At 40.6% G+C, this 12500-nt stretch overlaps 3 protein-coding genes across 13 annotated transcripts in view; 2 read left to right on the top strand and 1 right to left on the bottom strand.

The window, feature by feature from the left end:
* LOC127378360 (transcriptional-regulating factor 1) overlaps positions 1-5109 on the bottom strand; it is an 11014-nt gene extending 5905 nt beyond the window's left edge. For 2 of the 5 annotated variants that reach the window (XM_051427091.1, XM_051427094.1), the window contains exons 1-9: positions 5032-5103; positions 3473-3867; positions 2861-3388; positions 1988-2770; positions 1783-1829; positions 1395-1497; positions 623-1004; positions 245-356; positions 1-111 (exon numbers count right to left, since the gene is read on the bottom strand). The exon at positions 1-111 is cut by the window's left edge and continues 29 nt beyond it. In XM_051427091.1, coding sequence (XP_051283051.1) covers positions 1-111; positions 245-356; positions 623-1004; positions 1395-1497; positions 1783-1829; positions 1988-2770; positions 2861-3388; positions 3473-3601 — 2195 coding nt within the window. In that variant the 5' untranslated portion in view covers positions 3602-3867; positions 5032-5103. Of the gene's footprint in view, positions 112-244; positions 357-622; positions 1005-1394; positions 1498-1782; positions 1830-1987; positions 2771-2860; positions 3389-3472; positions 3868-5031 lie in introns of all 5 variants that reach the window. The other 3 variants (XM_051427092.1, XM_051427095.1, XM_051427093.1) reach the window with 3 other exon arrangements.
* Positions 5110-6950: 1841 nt separating this feature from the next.
* On the top strand, positions 6951-9647 carry lipt1 (lipoyltransferase 1). Of its 7 annotated transcripts, none has more exons than XM_051427134.1 (4): positions 6951-7020; positions 7539-8075; positions 8160-8381; positions 8916-9647. In XM_051427134.1, exons 2-4 carry the CDS (start codon positions 7592-7594, stop codon positions 9326-9328), a joined length of 1119 nt encoding a protein of 372 aa, XP_051283094.1. In that variant the 5' UTR covers positions 6951-7020; positions 7539-7591; the 3' UTR covers positions 9329-9647. The 7 variants fall into 7 exon arrangements, with proteins under 7 accessions (XP_051283094.1, XP_051283093.1, XP_051283096.1 ...); XM_051427133.1 differs by having other exon boundaries at positions 6977-7020; positions 7529-8075; XM_051427136.1 differs by having other exon boundaries at positions 6982-7281.
* A 1124-nt stretch (positions 9648-10771) lies between these two features.
* Positions 10772-12500, top strand: part of eif5b (eukaryotic translation initiation factor 5B) — a 13033-nt gene continuing 11304 nt past the window's right edge. Inside the window, exon 1 of the mRNA XM_051427086.1 lies at positions 10772-10916. Within this exon, the coding sequence (XP_051283046.1) occupies positions 10882-10916 (35 nt within the window). The 5' untranslated portion in view covers positions 10772-10881. The remainder of the gene's footprint in view (positions 10917-12500) is intronic.

The following is a 12500-nucleotide window of genomic DNA, read 5'->3' as shown; positions in this document are numbered from 1 at the left end:
TCGTCCCACGGTGTCCACAGCAGCAGTGCATTGTGGGAGTCGGAGGGGTCATCTCTTTGGGCCCGTAGAGGCGGGACTTCAGCCTGGAAGCCCCGCCCGACATTGATCCGCCTGTGATTGACAGCTCAGCGTGAACAGGTGATCAGACAGCGAGTTCAGGTGTGTTTGATTTGGCGTATTGATTACGTAGGGCGTATTGATTACGTAGGGCGTATTGATTACGTAGGGCGTATTGATTACGTAGGGCGTATTGATTACGTACGGCGTATTGATTACGTAGGGCGTATTGATTCCAGTCGTTAGTGTTCCAGGAAGAGGGGAGGCCGTCTCCGTGGCAACAAGATCATCGAGTCCATCTGCCAATCAGAGACACAGAGTTTAACATCGTGTCCTGGATGTTATTCAGTCAGCAGAGCGTCGTCCCTCACACTAAGTAATTATTGATCCCTTCCTAAGCCCCGCCCCCTTTTGCTCTGTGCTCCAATCACAGTTGAGCTTAAAGAGCTTAAGTTGAGTTAAAAGATAAAAGAGAGAATCTTAAGTCATTAGTTATTAGGATGTATGTTGTTGTGTTTATAATGATTCCTGAGTGTAAAGTTAAATATGAATCAAACATTCTTACTGTTGTGGATCTGTACAGTCTGCACTCTCTGCTGCCTCCTGCTGGTGAGGGAGCAGTACAACCCTGGCCCCGCCCTGAGGGGACACAGCATGGGTGGAGGGGTGTAGTGTACGCCACCGTCACCCCTGGTAACCACGCCATCCTCAGCTACATCGGCGCCACTGCTTACAGGCCCGTCGCCCTTAGCAACCGCTTCCTCTTCCTCTTCCTCTAGGTGCATCAGGCTGCGGTAGAGCACAGCACGTGCGCTGGGTGGAGAGAGGCGACTGCATCTCCTCGGCCCACCGCGGCACACCTTAGCGGCGGCTCTGGGTTGGACGGGCACGGTGACGGGCATCACCATGGAGATGGAGGGTGGGACGAGTGGGGAGGAGTCCTCACCCTGAAGAAGAAGAGGCAGAGAAGAAGACATTAAAGCCCAAACACTCTTCTCTCTCTGTCCCCGCTCCTTTTACAGAAGGTCAGCATGTTGGGAAACACACAGGATGTCTGGACGTGGTTAGCCTAGCTTAGCATTAACACCTTCCAGGTCTCGATGATGGATGTAAGTTAGCTAGCTGCTAACATTAGCTAACTTAAGATGTGACTGTATGTCTCTGTTGTCTTCTAACCATCTTCAAAATGTCTTTTTAACATTAACGTTAACGTAGCATATCTAAGTACAGGAAAGGAGGAAAGAGGCTCAGCTGTGATTGGAGCACAGACCAAAAGGGGGCGGGGCTTAGGAAGAGTCAGTCCAATGTGATGAGAACCAGTTTTAATGTGTGTGGACCTTGTTCAACCATGTAGCTGATCTGGATCCGCTGTGGGATCGCATGTGTCCGTTCAACGCCGGCAGACTCCTGAAATCCCGTTTACACACCGTACACTGCAGCCTACACACACACACACACACACACACACACACACACACACACACACACAGTGGAAACATTAGACCACTGGTTCCCTACCTTTTCTATCAGTGACTGTTTCATATTATACTCAATAACATCAGTAACAGCTGATAAAAGACAGATTATCTCCTGTGAATATTGATCACAGATCAGTTTTACACTTCTCCGTCTGTATTTTGTATTTTTATCATTTTAACAATCAGACAGACTTATTATAAATATCTATATATCTATATATATACATTATATCCTCAGTCAGGTTACCTGCAGTCGAGAACCTCAGGGCTGCTTTTAGGTTGTGGCCGTTTCATCTGAAAGTGAACAGATTTAGATCAATAATCATAAATCAATACAGCCAATATTGATGCTGTGATGTTACTTATTTACTCAGGTATCTACTTCCTGTTTATGTACTTCAGATTAACCTGCTGAAAAATTAACAAGTATTAATAATAGATTTTAAACACACCCAGTTCCAGTCTGGTTGATTGTTTCCTCCTCCTCTTCTTCCTCTTCCTCCTCTTCCTCCTCCTCCACACTCCTCTTTCCAGCTCCGCCCAGCAGGGAGGCTCGGAGCCTGGGCGGCACCACTGACATCCTGGCCTCTTCCCTGCGGAGGGAAACAGCTCTTGGAGTTCGAGGCGGCGTCGAGGAGGCCCTTCTGGTCCTGGATCAGCTCAGTCTGGCTCTGGAGGAGGTGCTGGCTCGCCTGCTGCGGGTGTTGCTGCCCGGGGTCGGAGGTCAGAGGGTAGCTGTCGTACTCCTGCAGGCAGCAGCTGAGGGCTTTGTCTCGGCTCAGCTGTCTGGACGTGTGAAAGTCCGGTCTCCCTTCCCTGAGATGCATTTGAGGACCGGGGCTGGATATAGTCGGGGTCTGCGGGTAATGAGGACTCGGACCAGGGGTATTGGGGCTACAGAAGGGCTGGGGGGCGTTGTTGTCGTGGCAACCGTCGTAGAAAAACTGAACACCGGAGGAGTCATCAGCAGGCGATGAGCTGAACTCCATGGAGCTCCATCTGCCGAGGCCGACCTCTCCGGATGTGGAGCCCAGCGGAGAGCACTGCAGCTGGGACAGAGTTGGCCCCAGAGGCCTCCAGACGTCCTGAACGGGACCAGGTGCGACACCCTGATCGTACACGCCGCCGCCGCCGCCGAGGTGCGTGTGGGCATTATAGGGCAGTCTGTTCTCCAGTTCACCTCCAGTACCAAACTGGTTCTGGTTCTGGAGGTCGAGGTGGGCCGTGTTCTGGTTCTGGTTCAGATCAGACACAGAGAGACAGTAATGCTGTGATTTCTGGTTCTGGTTCTGGTTCTGGTTCTACATTACAGACGACTGTCTTACCTGGCAGGAGTAACTGTAGCTCTTCAGCAGGTAGGAAAGGTCAGATGGTGGTTCAGGTCCGCTCCAATCTGGATTATCAAAACCCGGATCATGATTTTGGTTGGAGAAGTGGTGCTGGAGCGGGGAGAGGAGGTGAGGGGAGGTCACCTGGGAGTGGGGGGCGAAGTGGGGGGAGGTGACATTGGAATGAGGGAGGTGATGAGGGGAGGTTACCTGGGCCCGAGGAAGGAGGTGAGGGCTCGTTATCTGGGGCTGATTATGGTAAGGGGAGGATACCTGGGGTGGGGGGAGGTGAGGGGAGGATACCTGGTACTGGGACACACAGTTAGGGGAGGTTACCTGGTTGTGATAGAGGAGGTGAGGGGAGGGTACCTGGGTCTCAGGTACGATGGGAGGGGAGGTTACCTGGAGTGGACACGGGTAAGGGGAGGTTGCCTGAGGGTGGGAGTAGTGAGGGGAGGTCACCTGGGGAGGAGGCAGGTGATGAGGAGATGTTACCTGTTGCTCAGGGAGGTGATAGGAGGGAACCTGGGGGAGAGGAGGTGCACAAACAAGTTAATAAGTATAAAACAATAAAGCATAAACTCGTCCAATCAGAGCGTGAATAAGAACCTTGGCGTGAGGAGGGTTTCCATGGTTTCCGGTTGACGTGGGGGAGGAGAGGGGAGGAGGGGAAGAGATGAACGGAGAGGAGTGATGGATGATGGGAGAGGACGAGGAAAATGGCCACAAGTCAGACATGATGTCACGCACACACACACCTGTTAACACTGAGTCCAGGTGTGTTCATGTGCATGATTGTGTGTGTGTGTGTGTGTGTGTGTGTGTGTGTGTGTGTGTGTGTGTGCGTTAACTGGGCGCCGTCTTCACGTGAATCTGATGATCTGCAGGACGACACAAAGGACGCAAGGTCAGTCGCAGATGGCGGTCTCTGATGGTGCAGGTGGAGCACAGCGACCTGGTTTTAGCTTTAATAGACAGGAAACGAGCGATGAGCCTCACTGATCCTGTTACAGATGTTACAGATGTTACAGATGTTACAGATGTTACAGATGTTACAGATGTTACTGATGTTACAGATGTTACTGGTGTTACTGATGTTACTGATGTTACTGATGTTACTGATGTTACAGATGTTACAGATGTTACTGATGTTACTGATGTTACAGATGTTACTGATGTTACTGATGTTACTGATGTTACAGATGTTACAGATGTTACAGATGTTACTGATGTTACAGATGTTACTGATGTTACAGATGTTACAGATGTTAGTGATGTTACAGATGTTACAGACGTTACTGATGTTACAGATGTTACTGATGTTACTGATGTTACTGATGTTACAGATGTTACTGATGTTACTGATGTTACAGATGTTACTGATGTTACTGATGTTACTGATGTTACAGATGTTACTGATGTTACAGATGTTACTGATGTTACTGATGTTACAGATGTTACTGATGTTACTGATGTTACAGATGTTACAGATGTTACTGATGTTACAGATGTTACTGATGTTACTGATGTTACAGATGTTACTGATGTTACTGATGTTACAGATGTTACTGATGTTACAGATGTTACAGATGTTACTGATGTTACAGATGTTACAGATGTTACAGATGTTACTGATGTTACAGATGTTACAGATGTTACAGATGTTACTGAGCTTCAGGCTGCAGTTGAGTGTTAATTAAGTGGAGCTATAACGGGTCTGTGTCATTACTGTCAGCGCACAGACCACAGCAGCTCTATATGAGTAAGTGTGAACGTGTGACACCAGGACACTTCTAAGAATTCACACCCAGATGATTAAAACTTCTCTTAAAGTGACAACGACGATTAATTTCACACAAAAATCAACACAAAAGATATTCTATGTTCCGATTCTCTCGTCTGTGTTTGTCTGAATTAGTCGTCGTTAATAAAAACTTCACTGACGTCGTCACCAAAACACTAAAAATTCATTTTGATAAATTTGATATCAGACAGTGGGCGACATTATTTATCATTTCCTCTTTAACATCTTTTAAACCATAAAACTCCAAATGTAGAATGACACAGAGTTCATAAGGACATACTGTTAGTAGATACAAAGAGAGCAACAGCACTGATAACATCGTCAGTTAGTTTAAATCAAATCTAAATGAAATGAAACCTCTCACCTGAAACATCATCGACTCCGACTGACTGACTGACTGACTGACTGACTGTGTGTGTGTGTGTGTGTGTGTGTGTGTGTGTGTGTCAGGATGTGGTCACATGTTCTTCCTCTCTCTGGTCGGTCTCTTCAGACTCTGCTTCTTCCTCCTGATGATGATCTCAGACGCTGGTGAGACTGAAGAGCTCAAACCAACAAAGATAAATGTAATTATAGTGCAATTAAAATAACTAAATACAGAAAGTTTAATGAGATAAAAACTAGATAAAGTTTTATTGTTGTATTCTGTGGTAATGTTGACAGTATCAGTGCGCTCAGCTCTTTTATGCAGAGTTAGGACAGTAGAGTCAAACTTTGTGTATTTTATCTCCTATAATCATTAAAACTGCCATCAAACAGATTCTTAAAAGCTTTCTTCGGTTTTTTTGCCTTCAGTCGAAACTTCCTGAATTACAAAGATGTTGAGATCTGTAAGATTTTGCTAATTAATGGAGCCTGACTGAAGTGAATTTACTGTAACTTAACCCCCACCCACTTTTTAATTAGAGTATTGTTATTATTAGAGTAAATGTTTTTCTATTTATATACTTTCTTTTTATTCATATATATATATATAAATATTATATATTTATATATATATATATGGATTTGTTTTTATAGACACATAATAAAGCTCTGTCCTGCCAATAACATCATTGTTGTTTTATTAATTTAACTTATAATTATTTTTTTCCCTCGTCATCGGAACCTTTGTCAGGCAGCTCGCGGCGATGCACGGCGCCTTTACAGCGTGGGACCGAGGTCAGAGCCAAGAGTGAGGAACCGGAAGTGTGTCGGTTTTAAGCGATTGCACCCTTCAAAATAAAAGAAAACAAGAAGGGCTTTTGTTGATGTACGATTAAATTACTGTAAATAATAATTCATTCTTTAAAATCTGTCTTTAATCAATACAACCAATCAGGACAGCGATATGAAAAGTACATAAAAATAATATTTGATTTTACATATTGTGCTTTCACAAACGTTTTTAGAGAGATGGACCAATCATAATTTATCTACACAAATCACAAGAATAATATATCTGCTGTAAAATTATAGACATTATAAAGCATTTTATGTGAAAGATATATATAGAGTAGTATTTTTTATATATGGATGTGAGCAGCAGTTTTTCTTATAATAAATTCCTCAATAGATATAAAATGTAGATGCATCTGAGGTTGCAAGAGTTTATAATTCTTGAATAATTGGGAAAGCACAGGACTGTATAAACTACATTGTGTGCAGTGATATAATAATAATAATATAAATATTAATAATAATATTAATATTAAATTAAACTACATTGTGTGCAGTGTATATAATAATAATATAAATATTAATATAATATTAATATTAAATTAAATAATTGTGTGTAATAATAATATTAATATTAAATTAAACTACATTGTGTGCAGTGATATTACAATAATAATAATAATAATAATATTAAATTAAACTACATTGTGTGCAGTGATACAATAATAATAATAATATTAAATTAAACTACATTGTGTGCAGTGATATTATAATAATAATATTAAATTAAACTACATTGTGTGCAGTGATATAATAATAATAATAATAATAATAATAATATTAAATTAAACTACATTGTGTGCAGTGATATAATAATAATAATAATAATAATAATATTAAATTAAACTACATTGTGTGCAGTGATATTATAATAATAATATTAAATTAAACTACATTGTGTGCAGTGATATAATAATAATAATAATAATAATAATATTAAATTAAACTACATTTACTTATATTTTGGGGTCTAAAGTAATCAGATATTACCGCCTTAAAAGCTCACGATGTGTAATTTATGTGTAGAATTATTAATTAGTCAGAATACAGAAATCATTTGGCGGGTCGCTTTTATTTTGAAGCTTGAGAGCGGAAGTAGTTTGACGCCGGTGCGCTCGCTCTCCCTCCGGCTCAGGTCAGCACGAGACCAACCGTCCTCAGCTTTATTTAAATTCACGTCATTAACGTCATTAACGTCATTAACGGTCCGTTAACGGCCGTTTGTTGAAATGTGACGAGTTAAAGTCAACATGTGGTTTCCGGTGATGACAGCGTGACGTAGGCGGAGCTACAGCTAATACTAATGCTAATGCTAATGCTAACTAGCTGCTGTAGGACGTTTATAGAGGGATGAGTCAGTGACGTCATACTTTGTTTCCGGAAGTTGCCACTAAATGTAAACACAATAATTATTATTAGTAATTAGGGTTGAGGAAAGGACGGAAGCCTGAAAGGTTCATTCACAATCAATCAATCAATCAATCAATCAATCAATCAATCAATCGATGAAATGTTAGCTCTAATGATGGTGCAGCGTAATAAAATAATAATATTTGTAGAGACTGAACTCTTAGATTATAAACAATGCACTTCTTGTACACAAATAAACGTTTTGTTGTTTGATTTGTTTATTTTGTTTACAGATGTTTACAGATGTTTACAGATGTTTACAGATGTTGACGCCGTGGAAGTGAAGAAGTGACGCCATGATGTCACACACCAGGAGGGCGTGGTCTCTTCTCAGAGGCGGCTCAGGTGTTGGGTCCGGCTCCTCCTCCTGTGACGGAGGAGGTCTGGTGCTGCGCTCCCGGTCCACCGACGTGTACCAGAACCTGGCTCTGGAGGACTGGATCGACGCCAACGTGGACCTGGAGCGGCGCGGCGTCCTGCTGCTGTGGAGGAACCGGCCGGCCGTGGTCATCGGGCGCCACCAGAACCCCTGGGCCGAGTGCGACCTGGCAGCCATGAGGAGGGCGGGGATCCCTCTGGCCCGCAGGCGCAGCGGCGGCGGGACCGTGTTCCACGACCTCGGGAACCTCAACCTGACGTTCTTCGCCTCCAAGAAGGCGTACGACCGCCAGAGGAACCTGAAGGTGATCACAGACGCTCTGAGGAGGATCCGACCCGGACTGCAGGTCCACGCCACCGACAGGTTCGACATCTTACTCAACGGACACTTGAAGATCTCAGGTACATGTCCCAGAATGCACTGCATGCAGCTGTGTTGTTGTTTTGTGTTGTTTGTGATGTTGTTGTTGTTATTTACGTTTACAGGCAGCGCGTCCAGACTGAGCAGGAAGTCGTCGTACCATCACTGCACTCTGCTGCACTCCGCTGACCGCTCCGCCCTCGCCGCCGTCCTCCGCCCCTCCTGCCCCGGTATCCATAGCAACGCCACGCCCAGCGTCCCCTCGCCTGTCGCCAACCTGCTGGACCACGCCCCCTCGCTGCAGTGGGAGGAGCTGCTGGACGCACTGGCGAACCAGTACAATGCAGGTAAACAGTGTTTGGCCCCCTCGCTTCACCCTCGCCCTCCAAACGAGCTCCTGTAGAAACGTCTGTGGTGAACGAGGACCTCTGCTGGACAGAGAGTGAAACTACAGCGAAATACAACGGCAGATTGATCAGTGATTGATCAGTGATTGATCAGTGATTGATCAATCAATAAACAGTGGGAACAACAAAGCTTCTCAATCAGCTCTTAATCATGTGTAATCCCATCATCCTGCTGTCATTAGACCAACAGCACAGTAATTATAGCATCACAATAAACAATAAACAATAAAGTTTATTTGTATATAAAAACAGAACCTGCACACTGAGTGATTTACATTTGTTTATGTGTTTACTGTTGTTGTTGTTGTTGTTCTATTGGGCCTGCAGTGTATATTAGTAATTCATTGATAAATAATGCTGTTTACTGTCTCACCTGGCTGCAGTGATGTAGAGACGTACTGCAGGGTGTGTCAGTACATTGTGACATCACTCTTACCTAACCAGCTGTTTCCATTAATGTGTCCTGATGTTCAGAGTTCAGCTCCGGCGCCACGGCGACCCTCGTCGACCCCGCTGATGAGTCGGCGTTTCCTGGACTCGGGCGGGTGGCGGCGGAGCTGCGGGACTGGAACTGGACGTTTGGTAAGACGCCTAAATTTAGCGTCCAGACTGTCCTCCACCTGACTGACGACCACTCGCGCGCTCGCAGCTCCGCCCAGCTGCACATGGAGGTGAAGAACGGCGTGATCGATAGCTGCCAGCTGGACGTTCCCGCTGACTGGCTCCCTCCGCGGCTGAGCGGCGAGCTGAGCGGCGTGCTGGTCGGCGAGAGGTTCTGCGGGCATCGAGCGGCGGCGGCGGTTACTGCGCTGCTGCGGCCCGAGAGCGGCGAGCTGCGGCACAGACTGCGCAGCCTGTGTGACGCTGTGGTGTCTGTAATGGGCTGACATTAAACTGCTGCGCCCCCTGGAGGCTGCGGAGGTCATTACAGCCGTATGTTCAGTGATAAACATCAGTTTGTCCTGAAGGGGGCGCCGCAGGAAACATCACGTGGCTCTGATGTCATATTCACATCAGTCCAAGTTGTGATCGATCCTTCTGGACGTCCAATCACAGCCGAGAACCTCGGTCGACTCCCTCCTGTCCTGGACTGAGAGATGCTTCTTAAGTTAGAGAACATCAGCTGACTTAACATGTTTATTGTAAACATTGATTAGCTCTTTAATACGTCAACAACAATAAAATGGGATTATTGATGAGTTTCCAGTCTCAGCGTCAACCGTCGTCTCTATAATCAATAACACAGACATATATAATAAATCAACTCTTTATGTTTATGTTGGTTCATTATCTGACAGTTTACACTTTAAGTTTATTCACACTCAAACAGCAGCTTCACAGAAAGACAAGAAACTAATTAATAAATGTTATTATTATATATTTTAAATCTCAAATGCAGATAAATATTTCTGCTACAGCACTGATATTTCCAAATAAAGGTATTACATCATCATTAAAACAATAAGTGATAATGGATCAATAAGGTCAATCTCTGTTTATTGATCATTTACAGTCTCACCAACCTCTGACGGCTCATGTCGCAGGACGCATGCGCTGTGCTCCAGATTCGAGCCATGCGTGCTGCTGGGAACTAGAGGGGGAAAAAGAGGAGGAGTCACTCTGATCTTATTTCACAAATACATTTATATTATTTCCTACAGATATATTTTATATGTTACAATTCATCACACAAATCGATCTTATGACACTTTTAGTAGCATAAAGGGAACTATACCTGGATTTCATTCTACGACAATAAAACAACCTTTAATATTTTTAATTATTTATTATATATATATATATATATAGATATATTTATTATAGATGTATTTATATTGATTTATCTGTCATGGGCTCTACATTTGACAGCTAATGATAGCAAAACGCTAGCTAATCTACACCAATCATTAACTAGTTAACGTTAGTTAGCAACAGTAATAATAATTATAATAATAATAATAATAATGATTATTATAATAATGATTATAATAATAATAATAATAATGATTATAATAATAATAATAATAATAATAATGATTATAATAATAATAATAATAATTATTATTATTATTATAATAATGATTATAATAATAATAATAATGATTATAATAATAATAATAATTATTATTATTATAATAATGATTATAATAATAATAATAATAATAATGATTATAATAATAATAATAATAATAATGATTATAATAATAATAATAATAATAATTATAATAATAATGTTATTCTACATATTTTAATTTCCTGGACAACGACTGACTGCACATATTCGGTTCCTATGGAAACGGTCGACAGCTGGTATGCTGCGGAGTGAGACCTCCTCTCGGTGTCACTCAGCAGACGATCTTTGTCTGAGGAGCTCCGTCGTGTGGAGCAGCGGAGAGAGAACCGGAGCAGCGGAGCACCGGAGCACCGCCGCCGCCGCAGGATGGGGAAGAAACAGAAGAAATCCGGAGAGGACAGGTAGAGAGAACACCTGCTGCCGGCACACATCACCTGTCCCCACCGACAGCCCACCGACAGCCCACCGACAGCCCCCCGATAAAGGCCCGTTAGCCCGCTGTTACTCTGTTAGCTGTGGCGGCTAGCAGATGCTAACCACGAGTCAGTGTGTGTGTGTGTGTGTGTGTGTGTGTGTGTGTGTGTGTGTGTGTGTGTGTGTGTGTGTGTGTAGGTGGTGATTTAAACACCTGGCTTAAGATGAATTACACAACCCGGGCTAACCCGGGCTAACCTCAGCAGCCGGTGCGGGCTAGCTTTGGGTTTGATGCTAGTTAGCTTAGCATTAGCTTCCACCGTCAGTGATAAACAGCGTGACCTTTGACCTGCGACAACTAGCCGCTACATGCTAACAGTTAGCCTGTTTATCAGCAGCCCTGTGAGTGTGACAGGATGACGTAATGGTGGGTACCTGCTCACCTGCTGACCAGTCGCCGTCCGGTGACGTCATCACACACCTGAGGGTCCACAGTGAGCTAACAGCTAACAGCTAACAGCTATATTATTTATTATATCCAGTAAATACAGTATTATATATATTATTATATTATAATATTATATTATATATATTATAATATAATAATATTATTATATTATAATATTATATTATATATATTATAATATAATAATATTATTATATTATAATATTATATTATATATTATATTATATTATAATATAATATAATATTATATTATATTATAATATTATATTATAATATTATATTATATTATATTATATTATATTCTTATATTATATTATATTCTTATATTTATTATTATATTATTATATTATATTATATTATTATATTATATTATTATATTATAATATTATATTTTATTATTATATTATTATATTATATTCTTATATTATATTATATTATTATATTATAATATTATATTATTATATTATATTATTATATTATATTATATTATATTATATTCTTATATTATATTATATTATTATATTATAATATTATATTTTATTATTATATTATTATATTATATTCTTATATTATATTATATTATTATATTATATTATATTATATTCTTATATTATATTATTATATTATATTCTTATATTATATTATAATATAATATATATAATATATATTATATTATATTATATTATTATATTATATATATTATTATATTATATTATTATGTTATATTATTATATTATATAATAATATAATATATATTATATTATTATATTATATTATTATATTATATTATATATATTATTATATTATATTATATATATTATTATATTATATTATTATATTATAATATTATATTATTATATTATTATATTATTATATTATATTATATTATTATATTATTATATTATTATATTATATTATATACAGGGTTCTAAATGAACTTTTTTGGCTGTCAGAATTTCCACTAACTAATTTTTTCCAGTGAAAATAAGAGAGATTAGATAAGAGGGATGAGTGCCGCTGAATGAATTATTTTTACATTTTGGATTTTATTAACACAATCCAAGTACAATACATACACATACAGTACATGCATACTTCAGAGCTC

Source organism: Dicentrarchus labrax, unplaced genomic scaffold (assembly GCF_905237075.1).
Source record: "Dicentrarchus labrax unplaced genomic scaffold, dlabrax2021, whole genome shotgun sequence".
Classification (NCBI taxonomy): domain Eukaryota; kingdom Metazoa; phylum Chordata; class Actinopteri; family Moronidae; genus Dicentrarchus; species Dicentrarchus labrax.
This window is presented reverse-complemented; position numbering and strand designations above follow the sequence as displayed.

Coding starts and splice junctions, on each gene's coding strand:
- lipt1 (XM_051427134.1), top strand. CDS start 7,592: ATGATGTCACACACCAGGAGGGCGTGGTCTCTTCTCAGAGGCGGCTCA. Junction 8,076..8,159: donor CGGACACTTGAAGATCTCAG/GTACATGTCCCA, acceptor TTACGTTTACAG/GCAGCGCGTCCAGACTGAGC. Junction 8,382..8,915: donor GGCGAACCAGTACAATGCAG/GTAAACAGTGTT, acceptor CCTGATGTTCAG/AGTTCAGCTCCGGCGCCACG.